This window comes from Culex pipiens, chromosome 1 (assembly GCF_016801865.2).
Source record: "Culex pipiens pallens isolate TS chromosome 1, TS_CPP_V2, whole genome shotgun sequence".
In the NCBI taxonomy this organism is placed as follows: Eukaryota; Metazoa; Arthropoda; class Insecta; order Diptera; family Culicidae; genus Culex; species Culex pipiens.
Genome location: NC_068937.1, coordinates 66242945 through 66269536, shown reverse-complemented (window position 1 = coordinate 66269536; position 26592 = coordinate 66242945). Strand labels below are relative to the sequence as shown.

The window sequence follows — 26592 nt, the reverse complement described above, 5'->3', positions numbered from 1 at the left end:
ATTTGTCATTGATGAACGGCCTGTGCTTGAAGTTCTTGAAGATTCTGAAAAATAACAAGATTGAAAAATAAGTGTTATTAAAATGAAATTGGATTGAAATTCACCAAAATTCAATAATCTGTCGATTGAGAAATTTCAAAGTTTTCAAAAAAAAATTAGTGGGTACATAAAAAAATAATAAAATTAGCTTCAACATTTTTGGATTTCAAGTCATTTTAGCGCAAAATTAATTATCTCGTCAAAATTTATAAAAAAATTCCCATAGTTTCAGAGGAATTTGATGAAACCTTTCAATACCAAAATAATAACAAAATGTGCCATCCTGACTTAGAAAATTTTCCACAACTTCAAGTCATTTCTTTAGGGGGCATATCAAAAATGTTTAAAATCAAGTTTGAAATTTTAGGTTTTCAATGAAGGTATTCGATTTGGGACATCATTTTAGCGCAAAATTAATTATTTTGTCAAAATTGGTCAAAATTTTCCCATAGTTTCAGAGGAACTTGATAAAATACTGTAAAGAATACCAAAATGTGGTGTTCGACCATTGACAAATTTTGCAATTTTGCAATATCAAAACAATACCTTAAATTGGTATGATACCACATTTTGCTCTTGCATAATCCTTAAGACAAATTTTAAAGGGTCCAGGAATACCAAAATTTGGTATTGATACCAGTGAAGCGACCCTCGCCTTACCAGAAAAATTCACAGTAGATTTTCTCTGTTTTATTAAAAACGAAAATATTAGGTTTTGTATAACTACCTGAAAGACGAATCAGGAGAGATGTAAGAAAAGGGAAGACAAATAAAAATCAATTAGGAGCGTATATAGATGATGTGTAGGACGGGAAAACCGACAGCACTTTTATGACCCACTTAAGTGGCACGCGCAGAAACAAATAAATAACAATATCTGTGAAAAAGGACAGGCACGACTGGAAAATAAATAAAGATTACATTATCTATGGGTTAAGTCATAAAAGGACCGCGACTAATTTCTGAGAACACGAAAAGGGAGAATTAGAGCGCGGTGGAAAGAAATAGAACATTTATATTAGGATAAAAATAGGCCAGGATATCATGTATAACTTGGAAGGATTTTTAGAGTGGGGGAAAAATAAATAAAAAAAAGAGAGTTATATATTGTTGAAAAGAGAATTCTGGGAAAAAGAGAGAATTAAGGAAACTTTTCATTATATCAAGAAAAATACAGGTTGGAGTGGGGGTTGTAAATGAGACAAAATATATTATATAAGATAGAGGAAGAATTTTTGGAGAGAAACCGAAAAGGACGGATATATTATGCAACTTCAAAAACTAGAGTGGGGGTAAAAATAAAAGATATTAAATAATTAAGTAAATAACTTGATTTAGTATAAAAAGCCAAGCTGAAATCAAGTTGACAGACAGTGAAAGAGAGTAAAGTAGAGTGAAGAAGAGTGAAGTCCAGGTCCAGTCGGAGTCGGAGACAAGTCAGTGAGTTATCAACTTTGACCTTTTCCTAGAGAACTTGAATTCAGTTTAGCTCATTACGTTACAAATTGTAATCCTAAGCTAAGATAACTGAATAAAAAAATCAAATAGTATCTTTGAAAGGCACGAGGTTGAAAGTGTTTAATTGTGTTACATCCGAAATATCCAGTCGATGTGCCTTGGACCGGCCGCACGCTTCACCAGAGAAAGGTATTATTAAACATTTCCCTTGTTATTTACACATGCTCGGGCAGTTTGAGAGTGCTCAAAATTTCAACTTAAATGTTTTGAGTCCTATTGAAGATCAAATTTCAATAGAATTTCAGAATATTGTTGAACAAGAGTTTTCATCAGATCTGTTTTTAATACGGATCTGAATGAAATAAAATCTATTATCAAAAAATTTAAAAATATGAAAGCCCCTGGTGAGAATGCCATTTTTTACATTTTAATTAAAAAATTACCTGAAGCAACTTTAAGTAGCTTGGTCAAAATTTGCAACAAATGTTTTGATTTGGCATATTTTCCCAGTAGTTGGAAAAGTTCCGATAGTCCCGATTTTGAAACCGGATAAAAATCCTGCTGAAGCCTCAAGCTATCGGCCCATTAGTTTGCTTTAATTTATTAGTAAATTATTCGAAAGAATAATTCTTAATAGAATGATGGCGCACATTAATGAAAATTCAATTTTCGCTGATGAACAGTTTGGATTTCGCCTTGGGCATTCAACTATTCATCAGTTGTTGAGAGTTTCAAATTTAATTCGAAGCAACAAATCTGAGGGCTATTCTACTGGTGCTGCTCTTCTAAACATAGAAAAAGCATTTGACAGTGTCTGGCATAAAGGTGCGAAATTGAAAAGGTTTAATTTTCCGATTTATATCGTGAAAATTATTCAAAATTATTTGACGGATCGTACTCTGCAGGTATGTTATCAGAATAGCAAATCTGATCAACTACCTGTACGTGCTGGCGTCCCTCAAGGAAGCATTTTGGGTCCAATTTTATACAATACAAGCTCTTCCCGGCAAACTTCGTCTTGCCCTTTTTAATTTTCCTGACGTTTAATGCTTGTTTGCTAATTCAGCCTCCTGTGATCAATATTTGATTTTACGTAACTTTTCCCATACAATCTGCAGACCTTCCGGAATCGGTTCCAGAGTGGCCAAAGTTGTTACTTTTTGGCGTAAGAACCTTCCTTGGGCTTATACGAACCCAACGCAACAACGACCACCTCGATCCGACGCTCCGTATCGAACTGATTCGCGTTCGAACAAAATCGTCGAAATTTTTTATATATATAGATTTTTACTTCTGACTTGCCTGATTTGACCCCAGGATGTCAGAAATCACTTTTTGCTGATAATACAAGCATCTCCGCCAAAGGTAGAAACCTTCGTGTCATCACAAGAAGATTACAAAAAAGCTTGGATATTTTCAATTCTTATTTGAAAGAATGGAAAATTACTCCAAAGGCTGCAAAAACTCAACTTATTATTTTCCCTCACAAACCAAGGGCTGATTTTCTTAAACCAAAAAGTCATCACATTATAAAGATGAATGAGGTAAATTTAAAGTGGGAGGATCAAGTGAAATATCTTGGACTTGCTTTTGACAAAATCCTTACTTACAAGTATTACATTGAAAGTATCCAGGTTAAATGTAACAAATATATTAAATGTTTGTATCCACTTATAAACAGGAATTCTCGACTTTGTCTCAAGAATAAACAAATTTTCAGACCTGCCATGCTTTATGCTGTGCCGATCTGGACAAGCTGTTGCTTAACCAGGAAGAAAAAACTTCAGAGGATTCAGAACAAAATTCCGAAAATGATTCTGAAACTTCCTCCCTGGTTCAGCACCAGTGAACTTCATCAATTAGCCGAAGTTGACACTTTGGATGTTATGTCCAATAAGATAAATGATGCAAAAAAGAATCAAACCATCCACATTAACGACCCCCGGGTCTTTTGTGGTCTCTATTGCAAGTTTCTGCTCGAACCTAGGAGTCCGAAGGCTTGAATGGGGAGAGCACCCAAACCTCTTTCTACTCCAAGGAACCTTCCACCCCAGTGTTTGAACTGACGACCATTGGATTGCGAGTCCAACCGCCGCCAGCGATTCCACCGGAGTAGGCTTGGTTTGGTGTGTTGTTTGTACTTATGGCATGGAGACGACTCATACACCTGGAATGACTTAACGGCCTAACAACCAAGGCCGGGACCGACATTTTACTTCCTCATCCGATGGAAGGTTGGAGCAGATGGGAATCGAACCCAGAATCATCCGCTTACAAAGCGGACAGCGTAACCAGATAAATGATGCATTTCGACAAAAATCATTGCAGTCTTCAGCTGCATTGATCCGCTCTTTATATAGTTTATAAGTTAGTTTTAAGGTATCCCTTTTCCCTTTTGTACATGTAGGACCTCCTACATTTGAAATCACTGAATAGCGAAAGCTACAATATTTCATGAATAAATGAAAGTTGCTAGTATTTAAAATTGAGGTGAAAAGTCATCGTTATTGATTGGACACTCAATAATATTTTAACTGAATGAATGTACATGGAAGAGAAAATCTGAATAAATATAAATTAAAAAAAAAACTGTTCAGAATTTCGGAAAATAACTCAGGTAGTCTTTGAAAAGACTGTGAATTTTGTTCGAAATAACTGTGAGCTTAGGTAGTAAAAAATACCGCAGCTCTAGTGTCCGTTCACCTCGAAGGTTCGCAAGACACTGTGTGAAGCAGACTGTGGTGACGTAGTTTGCACTTCGAGCAGGTTCCAGGTGAAGTGCACTTTTTGCTGTTTTTTGGTGTGGTCTCGGACTCGGACGTGGAAACGGCGTACGACTTCTGGGTCGACTTGACGACCGGCTTGGGCTGGACCGTTGGCTGCTTCTCGTTCAGGTCATCGCAGCGTTCCAAGACTAAGCACTGGGCCTTCAGGAACTGCAGCATCTTGTCGATCTTGGGCAGGTCACAGTTCTTGACTTCTGACTCCCAGAGTCTCCTTGTCCAGCGCTGCGCCGAGCAGATGGACCACGAACTCTTGTCCCAGGAACTTTAAACTCTCGACGTGCCTTGTGCACTCATCCACCAGGCCTCTCAGCTCGACGTAGTCCTCGTTGGTCATCTTCGACAGGTTCAGCAAACCGTGGATGTGTCGATCGATCGTGTGACGCTTGTTGCCGTACTTTTCCTCCAGAATCTCCCAGGCATGGGCGTAGTTGCCCTCGCTGATGGTCTTCGCGTCGATCGACCCAACTGCACCCCTGTAGCCTTGATTACTTTCAAGGGTCTTAGATTTTCGAACCATTGGCTGTCATCTGAAGTAGATCGGTGTCCTCAAGTCTGGCTTGGGAGCGATCACTAAACTGTACAGTTCTGGTTTGTGTTCTAAGAAAGAATTCGATATATTTGGTGGCTCCTGGCCCTTTTATATGTGTTTGGTTGCATTTCTTACATCGTATTTGTAGAGTTTACTCATTGGAGACATCTGGAGTTGGCTCTCTCTGTTTATGGCCTGAAGTGTCCTTTGCGCTGGATCAGCATTATCCAGCGCATGGCCACTTTGCCGTAAAACCCGAAAAACTGTACAACCCGATAAAGTCCCATGCGCAAGCACAGCAGTTATGCCAGCGCATATTGAACCGATTGTTATGTAATTTGAGTCCTGGGCCTGGCTGTGTGTGGCTCACTCAGCCAGGCAGGGCAATAAATTTAAATTGAAGTGTGAATCAGTAAATGATGGGTTTTGCAACTAATTAGCTATGCAGGGTTGGTAAACCCTTGCAGGGGTGGTAACCTATCACACCCCCCACCAGCGCGTGTTTCAGATGGTAGAGCTTCACTGCTGGCGGATCGGGCGCCTTGTCGACCACTTCCTTGAACAGGACCTTAAACTTAGGCCAACTCTCGTAGTGGCCGTCGAACAAGGGGATTGGGTGAACAATGACAGGGGGTTGAGGGGGCTTGCAGTGGTGCAGTTGCATTCAGCGTTCCGTTTGCCCTTGTGGCATTGAACCCGAGCAACTGCTCTTCGAGCATGAGGGCCACTTTTTCATGGAGGTCGTCAAATTCTTCGTAGTGCTTGTCAGCCTGCTTACGACCCTCCATGTCAACCATGGCCAGGATGCTTTCGTGGTTGGACATGTACTCCTATTGAGCAATTTCCAACTTCTTGAGGACTTGCGGCTCGATTAGCTGGCGGACTTCCGCAGTCTCTGTGGGGCGAATAGCTTTCAAGATTTTTGTCACCTTACATTTGGCCAGGCCTCGGCGGTGGACGAGCGTCTCGATCTCCATCTTGATCTTGTCCTGCAACTTTCGCGTCTTCTTCTCCTTCTTCACTACTGGCGTCGACGTTGTGGCTGAAATTCTCAAATTCAGCACTGCTTCCGGGGGATGTTGCAGGAGCTTTTGAAGCTCTTTTCGGCATTAGAGGAACACAAACAATCGAGCCTTGTGCCCGAACCAAACACGGAAATCTGCCAAGTTCGAAATCGCGATGCATGGGGGGAAATTGTGCCCTCTAATCCGTTTCGTCACTTCTCTTCTGGTCCCGCTTCTGGAACCTTCAACTTGTTCTTCTTCTGGAACTTTTTTCCCTCAAGAACGTTCTGGACGCAAGATGGCGTCGCTTTTCACTTTACACTCGTTTGTTCGCCACTTGTTCGCGGCGTTTTCTCGTTTTCCCACTTTTTGGGCACTTTTTCGCACTTTTGCGATTGTCACTTGCCGCGATACATACGATCCTCCGCTTTAAACTGTCCCCACACTCCCGGTTCACCAGATCCGGCTCGTTTGGACCAAGTTTGAATTCGATAGTGGACTGTAATTTTTTGCACTAACTCTTCCGGCGGACTTGGGAACCACTTTTACTTGGAGGATCGGATTATCGCGAGCACAAAAGAAAACACATTTTTTCTCTCCTTAACTTCTATTTAGCAGCTAATTTTGAAACTATTTGTTAGTTCCGAATAATCTCGCGATCCGCGGCTGCGACTTCCGTCCGATCACTTCGGCTGCTTGCGGCGAACTTACTCAGCTTCTCGCACGATCGCGCTAACTCGTTTGTTGCGCGCCAAAAAAACTCTCCACACGCGGGTGCGTTCGTTGCGTCGTTCTCTTTCTATCCCGTTCGCGCTCCGTCGCTAACGACGCGCTGTTGCCACCTTCGTCGTTGTCGATTGCAGTGGTCGGGGGGTGCGACACTGCTCAAACAAAAAAAAAATCTTCGGGCTGAAACCTGTCAGCCATCTCGGATGACTCAGAACATCCCAATAAAAACGAAGTTAACTTTATAGCTGATGGTCACCAGTGCTAGTACACACAAAAAAATATTATGTTAATTTAATCTAATCGGTCTTTATCGATGAAATCTGACGCAAATTTTAGAAGAAAGATAATTAAATTTTAGGTGGATAGGTCGACTAAGAGTCATAGAAGAAGATATAAAGGACGGAAAACTAAGTCAGCGAAGGGCCATTTGAGGAAGTATGTGTGTGTGATCAAGTCTTTTAGCCTTCTAATTTGGCTCTGTACAAGTACTGAGCGAAACACACAGTAAATGTACAGAGACAACTTATTCCTGCAGCGTCATCCATATGACTCCCGGATGGCCAAAAGAAATGATCGCACACCGCCTATACATACAACCGGCACGTTACTTTGGTTCTACCGATGACATTTATTGCGTTCGAATATTTCGGGGATGTGTCTTGAGCCTTGCTCTGGTAGCTTGGTACTCAAGACAAAGCCGTACTGCATTACCCTTGCGCTCCATAAATATAAATTATCTTTCTTCTAAAATTTGCGTCAGATTTCACCGATAAAGACCGATTAGATTAAATTAACATCAGTTCTCGGTGACCAAAACAATATGGGAATAAAAAGTTTTCGGATAAAAGAAAAGTAAATTAGAACTGTTCTATTTATGGAGCGCAAGGGTAATGCAGTACGGCTTTGTCTTGAATACCAAGCTACCAGAGCAAGGCTCAAGACACATCCCCGAAAGAATAACTGCATACACGACAAATTATTTAAAAAATTCGCCATTAAATCAAATGATGCGCTTTTATAATGAAAATTCACAGTACATACATTTCGACATGTCTAAACCGGAACTACGAAAAAATCTGTACAATAGAAATAATATCTAGTATGTAAGAAAATTGTAAGTAGTCTACATAAGCTTGACGAATAAACAATAAATAATTCAAATATTCGAACGCAATAAATGTCATCGGTAGAACCAAAGTAACGTGCCGGTTGTATGTATAGGCGGTGTGCGATCATTTCTTTTGGCCGTCCGGGAGTCATATGGATGACGCTGCAGGAATAAGTTGTCTCTGTACATTTACTGTGTGTTTCGCTCAGTACTTGTACAGAGCCAAATTAGAAGGCTAAAAGACTTGATCACACACACATACTTCCTCAAATGGCCCTTCGCTGACTTAGTTTTCCGTCCTTTATATCTTCTTCTATGACTCTTAGTCGACCTATCCACCTAAAATTTAATTATCTTTCTTCTAAAATTTGCGTCAGATTTCACCGATAAAGACCGATTAGATTAAATTAACATCAGTTCTCGGTGACCAAAACAATATGGGAATAAAAAGTTTTCGGATAAAAGAAAAGTAAATTAGAACTGTTCTATTTATGGAGCGCAAGGGTAATGCAGTACGGCTTTGTCTTGAATATCAAGCTACCAGAGCAAGGCTCAAGACACATCCCTGAAATATTCGAACGCAATAAATGTCATCGGTAGAACCAAAGTAACGTGCCGGTTGTATGTATAGGCGGTGTGCGATCATTTCTTTTGGCCATCCGGGAGTCATATGGATGACGCTGCAGGAATAAGTTGTCTCTGTACATTTACTGTGTGTTTCGCTCAGTACTTGTACAGAGCCAAATTAGAAGGCTAAAAGACTTGATCACACACATATACTTCCTCAAATGGCCCTTCGCTGACTTAGTTTTCCGTCCTTTATATCTTCTTCTATGACTCTTAGTCGACCTATCCACCTAAAATTTAATTATCTTTCTTCTAAAATTTGCGTCAGATTTCACCGATAAAGACCGATTAGATTAAATTAACATCAGTTCTCGGTGACCAAAACAATATGGGAAAAAAAATATTATGGTAATGACAAAAGTAACTTACTTTTGAATTAATAAGTGGTTAAAATTTGCTACATTAAAAGTCTTTTTCTTGTTTTGAAAATGAAAACTTTTACTGCTACAGTTTTTGAAAATCTCATTGCTAACTTATTTAAAAGTTTTAACTTTTAATTCGACTGTACAATACTGATATTACTTCAGCAGGGAAACGTTAGCAGGGAAAATTTTAGTTCTCGTATTGGCCACCAGATGGCGTCATTGAATTTCACTTTCCCTGCTCACTTCACATCGTCAGCAGGGAAAAAAATGTGAAGACAGCAGGGAAAGTGAAATTTCCCTGCTAACGTAAACAAGATTTTTTGAACTATAATTTGTATCGTAAATGCAATCTTTTCAACAATATATTTACTTTGATGTATTTAAATTGTTTTTTACGTATTGCAATGCCTTCAAATCTGAACAAATATTTTCCCTGCTAACGTAACAGTTACTGAGCCAGAAGAAAATTTTAAAGTAATGGTCATGGATAGGCCCCCAAAACCAAAGCTAAAAACTCGATTCGCCACCTACATTCGAGTAGGAGAACTTTGGTGCAAGGTTACGTTTACGTTTTTGCGCGATAAGTGCAAAGGGGAGTGAAAACTATTTTAAGGTTTTTTAAAAGAAAATTGATCTCTTGGAATAAAATAAAGTTTACAGGAGGTAAGAAATAAAAAATTCTATCGATTGACTTTTTGATTTTTTTTTGCTATGTTGCCTTTTTCATTGAAAATTCTGAGATCCGGATTGAAAACGCGAGAATGAGGTTAGATTGCTAATTTTGAAAATCAATCCAATTACCATTTTTCAAGCAGAGCTTTGCTTTTATGGTAGAAGTGACTTTAAAAAATATTTGTCCACTTGAATAATCTACATTCTCACTTGATTAGTTAGGTTTTGGTTGAATAAAAAATTCAGTTATTTTGAATCAGATAATGAACAGCTTAAATCGGCAATCACAAAAATATTTTCGTTTATACCAATTAAGCTACTCATTTCTTACCTGAAAACGGTATAATTTGCTATTAATGTCGATTTTATGATGAAATAAAAGAATTTCAAATTTCAAACCAATTTCCTCGCTGTAGGTTATAATGAAAACATCACCCCAAGTTTCAGCGCCCTCTAGTGGGGGGTAATTTTGACGTTTGATTGCCTATCACAGAAATAGGCATTTTCAAACCAAAATAATAATTTAAGTTAAAATTTTCAATCAAACTTTTTTACAAAGGTACTCAAATATTTTTAAATGATTCCTGTTCTTCAAGTGTTCAGCAGCGAATTCTATCATTGGGGCGTGGCTTATTATTGTGATGAGCATTTTCCTTGCTAACATCACAGTTACCAAGCGTTTTGTTTTTTTTTTTTGTACCAGCTAAGGTCCATGTAAAACTATTTAAAAAATAAATGAGTAGGTATCTATTTAATTTTACACTAGCACATTTTACTACCTTTTCAAAAAAGTACGACTGTAATGTAAAATCAAATGAATATTTTGTTTGAAAAAACAATATCAAATATCAAATCTTTTCTGATTGGATAACTCTTAAAGATTTGGATTTCCTTGCAAATATTACCACTTTACCATTAACCGCTTGGTATGAGAGTGTTATTTTAAAGAAATTAAATTTCTATTTTTTTCGAAATTTTTAATGTTTTCAGATAGATGTCCCAGATTGTATTTTTTAAGTGAAGTCCCAGACAAATCAAAAATGTTTTCCCTGCTAACGTATCAGTTTACTAAGTTAAGTGTTACTTCAGCAGGGAAAACGTAGACCACGCCCGCACACGATCCAAAACGTCGTCAGCAGGGCAAATGGCAAATATTATTTTGTAAGCAATATATTTATCTAATTGCAAAAAAAACATGAAAGCCCTTGTGAAAGCCACAAAAATTTATCATGCCCTAATATGTTTTGAAAACATAATAAAAAAATAGGCAGATTTTTTCCCTGCTGACTTCACTTTTTTTCACTGCTAACAACGTTGTGGGGGCGTGGCCTACGCTTTCCCTGCTGAAGTAACACTTGGCCCAGTAAACTGTTACGTTAGCAGGGAAAAGATTTTTAAATTGTTTGGGACATCAGTTTGAAAAAAATCAATTCTGGAATGCGCAAGCAGGGTGGTTTTGTCCGTGACTTCAGTTAAAAGAATCAATTATGAGACACGGATTTAACTTTCGAAAAAAAATCATGAATTTTCAAATAATTCAGATGGATATCGCTAGCAGTTTTGGCCAAATGTTCCCTAGTTTTTATAAAATTGCTCTAAAAAAGATCAGATTTTAAAATCATAAATATTGATCAAAACACAACAATACAACAAACACATTAATAGTTCATTTTAAAAAAATAACTACAATTAACGAAACGATATTTTTTTTATTTTTGCTGCTTACGTTAAATGAGAAAAATTTAATTATTTGAACAATTTCCTGCTGATTTGATAAATAAGTATTTTTTGTATCTTTCAATGCAATTTAATCTCAGGTTTTTTTTTTAAACTAGTCCGATTTTCGACTTAAAATGGAGATAAAAATTACTAAAATGTATACTTTTTCAAACTTTTATCAAAGTTATGTTCTTTGATAAACTGAGAACCGATTCCATTAAATAAATCATGAAAAAGTTGGCAATTGTTAATTAGACGATCAAAAATATAAAATTTGAGCCAAAATGGTTGGGCAGGCCTGATTTAGCGGATGGGGGAGTGGCTTTATTATCGGATGTATATTTTTCACATAACATGTAACAGTTACTGAGCCAGAAATAAACTTAAATGTCAGAGAATGACAAAGGTATTTTTCAAACAAAATATTTATTTGACCTTACATTACAATCGTACTTTTATGAAAAGGTAGTAAAATGTGTTAGTGTAAAATTAACATTTGAATAACAGGAATCACTTGAAAATATTTTACACCAAAATATTTGAGTACCTTTGTATAAAAGTTTGATTGACTTAAATTATTATTTTGGTTTGAAAATGCCTATTTCTGTGATCCATGACCATTACTTTAAAATTTTCTTCTGGCTCAGTAACTGTTACGTTAGCAGGGAAAATATTTGTTCAGATTTGAAGGCATTGCAATACGTAAAAAACAATTTAAATACATCAAAGTAAATATATTGTTGAAAAGATTGCATTTACGATACAAATTATAGTTCAAAAAATCTTGTTTACGTTAGCAGGGAAATTTCACTTTCCCTGCTGTCTTCACATTTTTTTCCCTGCTGACGATATGAAGTGAGCAGGGAAAGTGAAATTCAATGACGCCATCTGGTGGCCAATACGAGAACTAAAATTTTCCCTGCTAACGTTTCCCTGCTGAAGTAACATCAGTTGTACAATTTCTTTCATTTTGTCGTTCTCGTGAAACCGTGTACGTCTAAGTCCAAAATGTAAACAAACGTTTAGGTGATTCCGGTGGTTAGTGAGTGGTGGTCCACGACGTCTATCAAAACAGAACGCGTCCGCAGCCAGGACTTGGACGCGGATACCTTCGAAGGAGGATGGTTGCGGAACAAGGTTAGGGGATTAGGGGAAAGTTGGTTTTCAAAAGGATGAGGCCAGCTTCCTGCCGGATCTGCAGCTGTTTCACGACCGAAATGGGTAAGAAGGAAGCTTGGGTTTGGTGGCGTTTGTGTTTGATTTTGTTTGTTTTTGTAGGACGCCGTTTATGCGGATGTGAATTTGCACCGGTTGTAATCGATAAAGTTAGTTTTAACGGTGAGGAGAAGGATCCGACGGAAGAGGGAAACGACGAGAAGCGATCGAAGGTGGTCAGCACGGATGTTGCACTCGGTGCCGGCGGTTTACGACCATCAGCAGCATTATGTGCCGGAAGTGATGACGGGACAGTGTAGGATGTCCAGAGGGTCCACAGTCCATTTCTCCGCAGTTTGACGAGTATTACATAAACATCCGGAAGAACAGTTTGCACCAGTTCTGGAAGGACCGTCTGTACGAAAGCCGCAGGTCCTGAAGCTGTCGTACTCGGATTACTTCCAGAGGTTGGAGCGATATCCGACGAACCTGATCAAGAACATCTACCTGGAATACCGAAGAAGTCACCGGTGAGTATTGAGAATGTGTTCAGTGTCCAGCCAATTTAATTTACTTTCAAACTCTTTCAGCAACTCCCGCCCGCAAACTCTCAACTCGCGACGGCGCAGCTTCGGCCGGATGAACTGGCAACATCTGTGCCATTCTCGAAGGAGGACGATGCGATCGGGAACTATCGGTTCAGGCGCTTCACTTCTCAGTCGGAAAACGTCGACTTACCTTCCCGAATTAACACCCAATGGCCAACTCCTCCAAGCCTGTCCTGATGTAACCGGCAACGAGACTACCCTGTTCTCTACATCGCTGTCGCGCTCCAAAATGCAGGCCGCGATGTTAAGCAGCATAAGCAGCAGTTTTATTATTAAAATAAAAATAAAAATAGAAATAAAATCCATCACATTTTTCGAAAATCATCACTGTAATGTTAAATGTTATTTATTGTTGCCATAAAAAGTTTCTTCTTATAATAAAAGTAAAAAACTTTTAGCGATACAACGATTTTGTTTCAGAAGTGCATGGTAGTATCAAAAACTTTCCAACTTTTAAATTAAAAAGTTTGAACTTTCTACGAATATTCACCAACGCGAACTTTTAATCCAACGAACGATCTTTTTAAATTTAGAGTATTTTTTCTTTGTGTGTACCAACCACTAGTGTCTTCCTTTTTAACTACAAGGACTTCGCCGCCGTGGGCTCCTAAGTATTTGAGTACAGCAGGGAGCGACAGCGCCGGATACCCATATTTACACTTAGATTTTTTAGAGCGCCCGCCGCGGGATTCGAACCAGCAACCACTGGATTGAGCATGAGCATGAGCATGAGAGATCACCCATGGTTGCCCGATTCGAACCAGCAACCTCTGGATTGTGAGTTTAGTGCGCGGTCCGTTTGATCCACACGGGAGGGACAAAAAACATCCCAATAAATCGTTACAACATTGCACTGTAACCTTCCACTGAAGTAATCTGGGTAGGATCTGGTTTCAAAATCTTGAAGTTTCGACTTGTTTCTATGGAATGCCTGTCGCACAAACGGTTCAAACGGATAGAAACAAGAGAAATCAAGTTTCAATCATGCTAATACATATCAGAACTCATAGTTTTTGCTGATGCGCGTTGAATGAAGTCAAGATGATCAAAATCCATAATAAAATAGAGATTTTATGAATGATTTTAGAAATAGCAAAAATACGATTTGTTGTACATTTTTACCCAAAATGCTCAAACTTCAACAGCTTGTAACTTTTGAACCCCGGGGTTTAGAAAGTTGATCCAGTAGACTTTTTTTCATATCTCGGCGAGATCTTTCGAAAAAAGTTTGTTCCGTTCGTGTACATCCTTGAACCAGCTCCCATACAAATTTGCCCATTCTCCTTTAACATGGCGGGCAGTCACCTTCACGGGAGTGACGCATAAGCTGCGCCGTTTCCAACCGATCGAATCGTAACGGCTTCATGTTTAAATCATATATACATTTAAAGACGAACGGAAAAACCGAAATAAATAAATAAATAAATGCTAACAAGTGCAACTGTTACAAATCAATACCGAAAAAGGGATTTTTAATGCTACATCAACTTTTTTCTATTTACATACCAGATCTCCTTTCAATGCAGAAATCATCTGCATCCCTTCGCTTCTGATGTGCTCTAAAAATGTTTGAACAAACAATTTGAGTCCATCCGGTATTGGCTTTAAAATTGTATACATATTTTTCAGATCACTTCTTTTTTCAGAGGATACCATGCGATCACATTCAGAATATAAAAAATCTAAATGATCTGTTATCATGCGCTGCTCACATTCTTTGCGTATTTTGACTACAGAACTAAAAATATTGTATTAGACTGATGTGCTGTAACCATAATTTTGTTCAGTTCATTATTTTACCTTGAATGAAGGTATTTAAGAGCACGCCGATTCTCCTCCTCAAGTTTTTTTATCACTTCTTCCATGTAGCTGCTAACTGTGCATTGCTGAAACATATCAAAATAGAATTCGAAAAAAATAGATTTTAGAATAGAAATAAACGTTATATGCACCTTTTTGCCTGCTATTTGCTCTTTGAAGTTAGTCTATAATCCAGCTTAAGAATGTATTTTCCACAGAAGGCTCATAGACCCACAAGTAGGGAGACAAGAAAAATTGAAAATTTTGGAAAATCTGAAGAGATACCCCATGGCTCGATTCTTTAGGCCAGCGGTTCTCAACCTGGGGTACATGTACCCCTAGGCAGCGGCTCTTAACTAAGGGTATATGTACCCCTGGGTGAGCCTGGGGGTACCACGAGCGGTGCCAGGGGGTACCGGAAGACAAACCCCGTAATGGCGGACATTTGAATAATATCCCAGACAAAATATTTAAGAGAAGAAAAAACAAACAGATTAGAATTAGCATTTTAGGACGCCCTATCCACGGATGGCTCCACAACGCTTATCCCATTGTTTGGTGTGGTTGTGTTAGACCCTCATCCGGAACAATAATCCAACACGGGAAATACCATGTCTTCATCTTTTGATGAGTGTGTAATACTACCCAGGGCATAAGGGGGTCGGGTCTAAGGAATGTTAGTAAACACCTATCTAAAGTGCACAAGGATCTCTGCGTCACTTTAGTGGTATAGATGTTTGTAGAGAGGTTTTGGACTCAATTTTAATAGAAAGGTAGGACCCTAGGATATACCTCGAGAGGTATTGCGGGTGAGTGATAAGTGTTTAACTGTTTGTGAATGGTGTAGTATCAGCATTAACATTTGAAAATTAAATTCAAACAGCCGGCTGCAGAATGGAATTGGCGATTTATTGTGTAAATTTTAATTGAAATTTATATTATCCGTGGAAAATATGCTTACACACAAACAAATATTACTGTAATGACAAAAGTAATTTAATTTTAATTTAAAAAGCTGGCAAAATTTGCTCGAGGCAAAGTTTATTTTTTTGTGTTAAAAATTATAACTTTTACTGGTAATGTTTTTTGAAATATCTTCACTAACTGATTCAAAAGTCTTACCTTTCAATACGACTGTATAATTTCTTTCTTTTTCACGTTCTGGTATAACCGAGTACGCCTAAGTCCCAAGTATAAACAAACACTTTGGTGGGTCCGGTGAACCGTGATGGTGCTGGTGGTGCAGCAGCGGAACGGGGTCGAGTGCTCGAAAAGGACAAGGCCAGCTTCCTGCAAGAACTGCAAGCTATTCCGGGACCGGAATGGGTAAAGGAATATTGGGTGCTTTGTGGGGTTTGTGATTAATTTTGTTTGTTTTTGTAGGATGGAAGGTAGGAATGTGGATTCGCACCGGTTGTATTCGGTGGTGGTGGCCCGGGATTGGAGGTTGAAGGTCAATTCCCGCGAAGACTGGGGCGAGATCATCGAGGAGAACGTTGCATGAACAACGAGTTTGCGTTGAAGAAGATTAACGTCTGGTTTTTGGACAAGTACGAGAAAGTTAATTTTCACGGTGATTTGACGGATCCGACGAAGAGGAGGACGACTAGCGGCATAATCGGAGGTGGTCAGCGCAGATGTTGCACTCGGTGCAGGCGGATTACAACACCGGTGAGTATTGAGAATGTGTGCAGTGGTTAGCCAACTTCACTTACTTCCATCTCTTTTAGCAACTTTCCCACAAACGCTCACCTCGCGACGGCGCAGCTCCAGCTGAATGAACCTGGACAGCGAGCCGGAAAATGTCATTCTCGAAGGAGGATGAAGTGCTCAAAATCAAATTCTGTTCCAAGGATCTCATCAACCCCATGTTCCGGATGCGCTTCCAGGATCGGGATCTCCCCGTTCAAGCACTTCACTTCCCAGTCGGGAAACGTCGACCACCCTTCCCGAATCAACGGCCAACTCCTCCAAGACTGTCCTGATGAAGGCCGGCAACGTGACCATCCTGTTCTCTACACTGCTGTCGCGCATCGAAACGTCCATCCGGAACCGTCCAGCTTGAGGTCTTCGGAAGTGACCGGTGGCGTACCGTAAGAATTTGTACAGCTTGGATTCTGATGTTGGCCAACCTTGAGCAGAAGCGTTAAATAATGTTTTTTTAGCATGCTGTTTTGAACTTTTAAAAATAAACATGAAAATCAAGCTAATTTTTTGAAATTATCACTGTAGTATTAAATGTAGTTTATTCTTGCCATAAAAGGTTTCCTTTCCAACAAAAAGTAAAACACTTTTACCGATACAACGATTTTGTTCCATAAATGCATGGTAGTATCAAAAACTTTCCAACTTTTAAATTAAAAAGTTTGAACTTTCTACAAATATTCACCAACGCGAACTTTTAATCCAACGAGCGATCTTTTTAAATTTAGAGTATTTTTTCTTTGTGTGTAGGCTAGTTTTTTAATTATTATAGTATTTTTGATTTGAGTTAAATGATATTAAATTTAGTTTTTAAACTCATGTGAAATTATTATTGTTTTGATATGATTAAAACGCGAATCATATTATTTCGAACTCGTATTCCGACGACGACACTAAAAGTTCTTTCTTAGACAGCCGGCTGTGGAAAGTTTTGAACCAAAAACAAAATGGGATTTCGACAGTAACAGATACAACTAAATACAACTTTATGTTAAATGATTTGGCGCATTTCCTGCTTATAAATGATTAGATATTGTATCGGTAAATTCGGTCTCGCGATGTGTACAAATCAAAATATCGACTAACGCATCTATGTTAAGGCTAGTATGGAGTTCGGAAGGAAAGGGGTCAAGAAACAGCTTTACGAACAGCAGAACAAAGGAGAAGGAGCGATTTCTTGGGGCTTTTCTTCACCCTCTCTGACTTGCTTGCGCTTACGCTGCTGCCCATTTGATTTTTTTCTTGACCGGTTCCTTCCGAAGTGCGTATACCGCTTTACATGATAAAAGAACGTGATTACGCAGCAAAAATAATTAAGTTGATTTACCCTGATACGCGGAACATACAGTGTACCAATATCGAGAAAAAATAAATAAATAAATACGGGTGCTTATCGAGAACTTTCGTTCCTGCGTCTGTCTGCCCGGCAACACTGCAGAATTGTCTTAGTTTTGATCTCTTACAATCACTCTCTCAACCTCTCCATCTCTCACACATTCAAACACCAAAGCATACTAACTCGCACAAAAAGAGCGCAAAAGGAACGTGCGAACCGATACTAAAGATTTGACCCCACCGCTGCCTGAGAGCCTCTACCGAGAAGAACACATTCCCTCATCCACACTTCGTTGTGGCCCCCATCACCCGCCACGCTACTTACTTTACGTGAACTGTCACTTGAGAAAAAGGAATAGACTGCTTGTTTACAAACGCATATACGCCCTATTGAACTGTAACTACGGACTTCTGGCATTCAAAATCATACACACACATCCAACAAAGAACGGACTCACCGGATTCAAGAAATATGACGGCTCCCGCTGATATCCTGACCACTTTCTGCTCTTCGCGGCCAGCATTTCGCAAACGCAGGACGCCCGTCAGGGCACCAGCACATTCCATGCAGCTCCGCTTTCTCGGTTCTCCAAAAACCGAAGGAGACTGGAACGTGTCATCTTTGCACCAAAGTGAGCACTTCCGGGCCGGTTGTGCCGCAGCGATCACTCAACGGAAGGTCACCTAAACCGAAAGCAAGGTGCCCAGAACGACGCACACACCACCCAAACACCGATTGGCAGACTTGGGACGCACCAACACTGAATCTCCGTGCCTCACACACATTAAAACTCTTCGCTTCTGCTGCCGTTTCAAACTCAAGCAGCCATCTTGAAGTCGTTCGGCAACCTAATTTATTACCACGGAAATCTTCTTTTCTTCCTGGGAAATTGGACAAACTCCAACTTATTCCCACACAAATAATACACTCGCGACGATTAAAACACTTTTTGCGGCAGTAACTTTTAAATTTCACCAAAAAACGCATCCCAATTCGCGAACCGATTAGGCCGACCTAACCACACCAACAGTAGCGCATTCCCCACATTGACTGGGCAGCCCGCCGGCGGTTCGCTGGCGGACCGCCAAACCGCTCTGGCGATCCGCCAGCGTTTGATTTGGCGGACCACGGGCGACCCGCTGGTGGATTAAATTTGCAACAATTTGGCGCACGATCAGTTTTTTTATCGTGACGTTGGTCCGCCAGCGACTCGCCCCGGGGTCGCCCAGGTTTGCCTTGAAATGTTTCACCCGCCGTTCATCCGCCCCACATACGCCGTTTTGTATGGTTCAACCGCCCCTATAGGATGGTCCGCCAGCGGGTCGCCCTCGATACGCCTCCTATAGAAAGTTCATCCGCCTAAAAAGCCCCAACCGCCGTGGCTCGCCCTCGACCCGCCTTTCATATACGGTTCGTCCGCCCCTGAAAGATGGTCCGCCAGCGGCTCGCCCCCGATCCGCCCCCCATATAAAGTTCATCCGCCCAAAAAGCCCCAACCGCCTTGGCTCGCCCTTGATGCGCCTCTCATATACGGTACAGCCGCCCCTGAAAGATGGTCCGCCAGCGGGTCGCCCCCGATCCGCCCCCTATATAAAGTTCATCCGCCCAAAAATCCCCAACCGCCTTGGCTCGCCCTTGATGCGCCTTTCATATACGGTGCAGCCGCCCCTGTAGGTTGGTTCGCCAGCGGGTCACCCTTGATACGCCCCCCATATAAAATGCATCCGCCCAAAAAGCCCCAACCGCCCTGGCTCGCCCTTGATGCGCCTTTCATATACGGTTCGTCCGCCCCTGAAAGATGGTCCGCCAGCGGGTCGCCCCCGATCCGCCCCCTATATAAAGTTCATCCGCCCAAAAAGCCCCAACCGCCTTGGCTCGCCCTTGATGCGCCTCTCATATACGGTACAGCCGCCCCTGTAGGTTGGTTCGCCAGCGGGTCGCCCTTGATACGCCCCCCATATAAAATTCATCCGCCCAAAAAGCCCCAACCGCCTTGGCTCGCCCTTGATGCGCCTCTCATATACGGTTCGGCCGCCCCTGTAGGTTGGTTCACCAGCGGGTCGCTCCCGATCCGCCCCCTATATAAAGTTCATCCGCCCAAAACGCCCCAACCACCTTGGCTCGCCCTTGATGCGCCTCTCATATACGGTTCGGCCGCCCCTGTAGGTTGGTCCGCCAGCGGCTCGCCCCCGATCCGCCCCCCATATAAAGTTCATCCGCCCAAAATGCCCCAACCGACTTGGCCCGCCCTCTATTCACCATTCATACATATTTCATCCGCCCAAGCAGAATACCCGTTCAGGTTCCTTCAGGATTCTGATAGTGTTTTTTCAAGTTCATCTAAAACTGAAAAAAACACAAAGTGCCTTATATAGAAATGCAGATCTTTGTAGATTCTTGTGTGCTGAAATTTAGAAATAAAACAAAAATATGAAAAAAAAAACATAATGTTCAAAAAAAATTTGTTCTCAATACATCTGTTTGCGCACATACTAGCGTCAGATTCCCGGTGCCGTGCAAAATCGTATCTTTCTTGTAAATCAGAACTCGCGGGTTAAACAGAAAACATTTATTTTCAAAGTCGTTAAGTTATATTTCGCGGTCAGTAATTGGACGGACTAAAAGTGGACTGTAAACACTTAATCTTAGCTAAACTGCGTCTGAAATGGTCTGAACTGGTCAGTAGTACGGTTCGCAGAGCAATGACCAACCGCAGTCATTTCCTGCTGGCCAAAGCTACTTAATTTGAATCTCAGAACTCCAGGCACTCACTGGATGTTCTGTTTTTGGTTGTATTTGTGTTATGCTCTCTGTTTTGTGCTGTTGTACTAGAGCATAATCTGCACTGGCTCACAAAATCTGTTCTGACCTGATCTGGGCGCGATCATACCGCTCGCCTTGAAATACTAAGTATTTAAATACAGTGCCTATGGATTAGTCTACTCTAAATCTGAACAGATCTGATCTGAACAGTCTTGTCTGTACTGTTAGTTTTGTTCTTTCACTGTTCAGTTCTTCTTCTTCATTTCTTCGACCGTGTTCGGTAAACTGCTACCGCTACTGTGACGACGATCGCGTCGCCCTCTGTCCACTGTCGCTGCTGTGCGTGACGACTGCGACTGGTTCGCCATCGTCTGGTACAGCACCTGCTGCTGACCGAATGCATCATGCTGGATGCACTGCTGCTTCTGCGACCGTTGATTGCTGTCTGCTGAGTGTTCCAGCGCTCTGCACCTGTTCGGAGAGACGAGTAAATGCCCAGAAATACAGTCAAACTGATTGGTACTTAACTCAGGGCAGAGTCGGGATGGCAGTTCCGACCCGTCCGATCGAAACAGCGCCATCCCCGATTGCCTTGTGCTGGAACCTCGCTTCAGCTTCTGGCTTGCTGAGTTGCTGATGATCACCATCTGCTGTCGTGCTGAACTGTTGTGGTTGTGGTGATCCAGCGCTGTATGTGCGGCATATTTTTGCCGCCCGCCATTTCCACAGCCGTTTGCCGTGGTCTGCTGATCTCTGCGGCTGTCGTGCCGCTCACCATGAGCTGCTTCTGCTGCACTCTGGGTGTGCAGCTTCCATCGTCTGCATTTGCAGACTGCTCCGTGCTCGGATGTTCGGGTTTGCGGCTTTAGTGCCGCCCGCCGTAGTCAGCTGGTTGTGTCGACGACCAGTGTGTCGTCCGTCGTGCTCCGCTGCGTGCGCCGCCCGCCGTTGTCTGTTGTGGCCCTTGAGCCACCGTCGGTTTACTGCTGTTGCTGGACTGTCTCAACAGTCCCGTCGTCGTACTTGCGGCCCTTGCGCCGCTCATCGTGATCCGAGTCAGTTCTTCGTCGGTAAATCCGTCGGCCAGTGCGTCGCGCGCCGTGATCTGTTTCGCTGCACCGGATGTACATTCAGTTTCCGCTCGGTTTCTCGTCGGCCGGTGTGCCGCAAGTTTTGTCCGTACGCCGCACTGGATGTGCAGTTGGTGTCCGTACTGATCCGATCGGTTCTTGCTCCTGCTGATGCTTCCTGTCTTGTCCATCTCTCCTGTACTGTTCCTTATCTGTGATCTGTTGTCTGACCTCAGGACGTTTGCGTTCTGGATCTGTTCAGTGCTGTACAGCTGATACGCACTGAAATGCAAAACCTCCGCGAACGCTCAGAGGAGTTGCAGCTGACTGTAGTACCCAGGACGCTGTGTAAGCTGTGACAACGCCTGAACCTCATACCGCTGAGGCTGCGACCTGTCGTGACAGGTGGTCAGATGTCCTGAAGTTGGCCATCTGGTGTGGCCGTCGGTAATGTCCACAATGTGGGGACGTTGTCTCCTTGGAGACGTCAGTAGTGGTCACCGGAGTGTGACCTGGTCTGTAAATGGCAGCCTAGACGCGGTAGAAGTAACTACCGGCCACTGCAAATGAATTCAGCGCCTCGAGACGCTGACCGTAGACAGAAAACAGGATGAACAGAAAGCAGAAAGATACTGGATGCACCAGCGGGCGCTGACCGCTGGAACGAAACGGTTTCACCAGCGGATAGTGACCGCCGGAATGAACTGGAGAGTTGACCGAAGAACTGGCTATACTCGCGGCTGGCGACCGCTGAACGGGATTGAACGAGAGCGCCGTAGTGACGGCGCGACGGAAGGCTCGCAGATGAGCAGTTGTAAATTGCTGCTGCGGAGGATCCTCGCCGAGTACCTGACAGGAAAGCCGCTAAGTTTCTAAAAACAACAGAAATGTTACGGTACTTAACTGTCGGCTGAGGTGGGACGGCAGTTTCGACCCGTCCGATCGAAACAGCGCCGTCCCTAGTGCTTTGCGGCTGGATCCTCGTCTCTGCAATAACGCGCAGAGTTGCTGACGGCGGAGCAGATGAAGCGGCTGCTCGCTGAGCTGACGAAGGCAAGCTGTGCCTCCGTTCCGATGAGCTGATGTAACTGCAGCTGCGGGGAGACGGTTGAACCCCGAGCTCGACACGACCGTGATCGTGTTGCTGATGCGCTGGATCTGGACGAACTCGCTGACGTCGTGATGGATCTGCTGAACTGTCGGCGGACTGCCGCCGTCTGTAGTCGGATGTCTCGATGAGTCCTTCACCGGTGCACCAGGAGAAGACTTCGCGTGAATCGCCGTTTGCGCTGAACATTTCCACCGGGCCCTGATGGAAGGTCGTTAACACGCGGCCGACGTGTCCGTTGAACTGAAGCTCCGACTTCTGAAGCGGGACTACCTTGCGCGGTAGTCGAGCGCGTTGCGCGCTCGCTGGCTCGCGACGAACAGAGCGGTGTGTGTGGCTGATGAGTTGCCAGCCTGAAGTACCTGCGGTGTTGAACGGCTGAGCGACTGTATTTTATCTCAAAGAAAAAGGTACTTATCTTGGAGTGCTTTTGGGACGGCTGTCTGACTGCTGGCAACCTCCAATCAGCGTGTGACATGCTGATATCTGCGGCGACGTGGCTGATTTGTGCCGGCGAACTGTGCTGCAAACGCCGACTGCAGCGCTGCTGGCTGAACTAGAACATCAGCGAACTTCGTCGCCGAACCGAACTGCTGCTCCGACATCACCGAAACTGCCACACCAAGGCCTGCCGATGCACTGCTACACGTCTGTGCTGAACAGCTATCGCGAGATGCACCGCAAAGTGCATCGCTGCACGCAGATTCGGCTGGAATCGGTCCGGATTAAACACTCATACCCGCTGTGGACGCCCTTGGCGACGTCCCTGTGTTTTTCTGCTGACGGGGTGCAATGATCAGCAAAACACACTGCAACTGTTCGGGTGTGTGTTTGTGTGCGGTGGGTTTTCTTCACAGGGCGAGCACTTCACTTACAACGGTTCGTTGCACTGGCTGGCCAGGATCACTGGCACCGGACCGGACAGTTGTTCAAAGCTGGTCGAGCTTAATCTTCACTGCACTGACCATCTCGCCCGTAAAATTCTTCCGCAGTCCTCGACACAAACTGCATCTTCGTCGTCTCGGTGCGACCGATCGACGAAACCGATCTTCACCGTCGTTTCTTCATCAGCCAAGTGGTCTTCAGACTAGCACTCAACAAAATTCTCCGGCAGAACACTTCGCGGTACCGCAACACACATTTCGATCGCGAACCGACTTTTTCGCGAACGAAAACAATCGAATTAAACAGCACCGCCGAGCTGTTTTCTCACGAAACTGCATCGAACTGCAGCAGAACTGATTCGCGATCGACACCGAATTCGCGATCAAAACAAACCGAGAAACGTCATCGGCTGTTTGACTTTCGACAGGTCTGCAAATTTCTGTCACTGCACAGTTGCTCAGTAGCTCACTTTCTTCGCAGACTTTTTCTTCCACTGTTGCAAGTGTGAGCACCGACTTGCATGCGATGGGCACGGGCTTCTTTTTCCACGTCACTGTAGTTCACCACCATTTTCCTTCTGCAGCACGGTTTTCACGACTTATTTTTCACGGCGTGGTGGGAATGTAAAATGGTGGGACCGCCATTCTGATTTTCAGCCCACGATTTTATGGCGGAATTTCACGGATTCACGGCACTTTTCGGACAGTTCGTGCGCAGATTTTTGCCAAACCGACGGCAGATTTTGGTTTGGGCACTGAACTGGATTTCGGGCTACCGATTGAGCAACTCAACTGGACTGGACGGAACTGTCAGAGGCAAAATGTTTACAAAAATCACTTCACAAGCACTGGACGGAACGGTTTTCCTCGAGTTTTCGGCGTTTTCCCTCGGGAAAGTGGTTTTCTGCGGCGGGTTTTCAGCAGCTGGAGTGCGCGATGGCCACAGCGAGTCAGGCGCCATGCTGTACTGCGGCGGATGATGGCGGAATCTTCTTCTCCGTGGATTCCAGCTAGAGATTTTCTGCGCCGACTTCGGCGCCATCGCGATGCTCTTTTGTAATATGTTTGCGCACATACTAGCGTCAGATTCCCGGTGCCGTGCAAAATCGTATCTTTCTTGTAAATCAGAACTCGCGGGTTAAACAGAAAACATTTATTTTCAAAGTCGTTAACTTATATTTCGCGGTCAGTAATTGGACGGACTAAAAGTGGACTGTAAACACTTAATCTTAGCTAAACTGCGTCTGAAATGGTCTGAACTGATCAGTAGTACGGTTCGCAGAGCAATGACCAACCGCAGTCATTTCCTGCTGGCCAAAGCTACTTAATTTGAATCTCAGAACTCCAGGCACTCACTGGATGTTCTGTTTTTGGTTGTATTTGTGTTATGCTCTCTGTTTTGTGCTGTTGTACTAGAGCATAATCTGCACTGGCTCACAAAATCTGTTCTGACCTGATCTGGGCGCGATCAACATCTTACGTGCGTTGTTAGTTCACTGAGGTAAATAAAGAAACAAAATAATATATTGATAAGCAAACTTGTTGCGAAGATTTTCCATTTCCTGCAAATAAAAATAATTCTTAAACTAATTCTTAAAAACTAAATTATTTAAAATGTTCATGTATTATTGGTACTAACATATAAACAGGCAACGTATTGAATGTTAACAATTCATACTCTAATCTAATCAAACACAAGCGCAGCTAATCCGAAGAAAGTATCCTAGTAGATTACACCCCATGTTCTTTCTTGTCATTCAATTTGATCATATATTGTATGGGGGAATGGTAGATATGAATATAAAAATAAATCTTACAGTGAAAAGATAAATACAAATAAGCAGTAATTTTGAAGATGATTCCGGGAAGCTGCAAAACAAACAACTATAATTAAAAAGACAAATGCTCCAGATGGTTCCATTGCTGAAAGAAAAGGAATAGGATAAGGAAGGATATAAACATTTAAATAAATCATCTAGTGAATAGATAAATGCAGGCATTAAAATTGAAGAAGATTCCCGGAAGCTGGAAGAAAGATAATTATATTTTAAAGACAAATTCTTCAGATGGTTCCATTGCTATTTCAGTAACTGTTGTTAGTTCATGAAATTTGATCATATATGGTATGGAGGAATGGTAGAAAAAAGGACAAGGAATAGGAATGATATAAACATTCAAATAAATCAAATGAAGAATAGATAAATACATATAAGCAGTTCATTTATAAATGATCCAGGAAGCTGTAAAAAAAATTAAACACAATTTTAAATGATATTGTTGCCGCTGAACTGATAATTAAAAATAATTGAAATTACTTCCTACCCACGTCCTGCATCATGCACACCTGAAAAACGTCAAACAAAAGAAAGACAAAAATCGCTGCTGCACCACTAATTGCCTCCACTGCTGGCACTGAACCCGCAACCTTTAAAGTGTTAACATTCACACAAAAAAACATTAACATTAATTGAGTAGACATTGGCACAAAATCCGCTTTGTAAATGTCACCTCGATACTCTTCAAGAGGTTTCCCTGGGAAAGATATACTTTTTACCAAAATGTACACCAAATTTCCATACAAACATACAAAAAAGAACAAATCAAATCATAACAACAATGAAACATATCAAATTCTAAGTATTCCAAATGTTTGCACATCTGCAACAAAATTATAAGGGGGGTGGTAACATAATTCCACCAACTATAGCTGTCTTAAGAGGTGGTTGAGGAATATCGTTGTAATTTTAAATGGTTGGTTATGATGTTAGGAAATGATTATTTAGAAAGAAATTATAAAATAATTACGACCCTAATCGATTTACTGAAACCAGTCACTTACGTTTAAACAAATTTTTAAAATAGACATGGAATCAAAACAAAAACTGCATCTCGAATCCAGGTGTGTATTACTTAACCGATAGGTTAAGTCCTAGATTAAGATGCATAATTAATAGACGAAATTTAATTTTCCGGATTTCCAGGTGGTATTGTTGTGGAAAAATGCTTTTTTTCGAAATTTTTTCAGAAATGTTCAATTTATTAGGGTAGTCTTTTTCCAGTGAAAAACAGTGAGCTTGTAAGCGATATTTCATGGCGAAATTTTACTTCTGGAAGATGAATTACGCACC

At 42.1% G+C, this 26592-nt stretch overlaps 1 protein-coding gene across 1 annotated transcript in view; it reads right to left on the bottom strand.

Annotated features, from left to right (window-relative positions):
* The window catches only part of LOC120431003 (cullin-2), a 76936-nt gene that overhangs the window by 19469 nt on the left and 30875 nt on the right, over positions 1 to 26592 (bottom strand). Inside the window, exons 2-3 of the mRNA XM_039596162.2 lie at positions 14600 to 14685; positions 14306 to 14537 (exon numbers count right to left, since the gene is read on the bottom strand). Of these exons, the coding sequence (XP_039452096.2) occupies positions 14306 to 14537; positions 14600 to 14685 (318 nt within the window). The remainder of the gene's footprint in view (positions 1 to 14305; positions 14538 to 14599; positions 14686 to 26592) is intronic.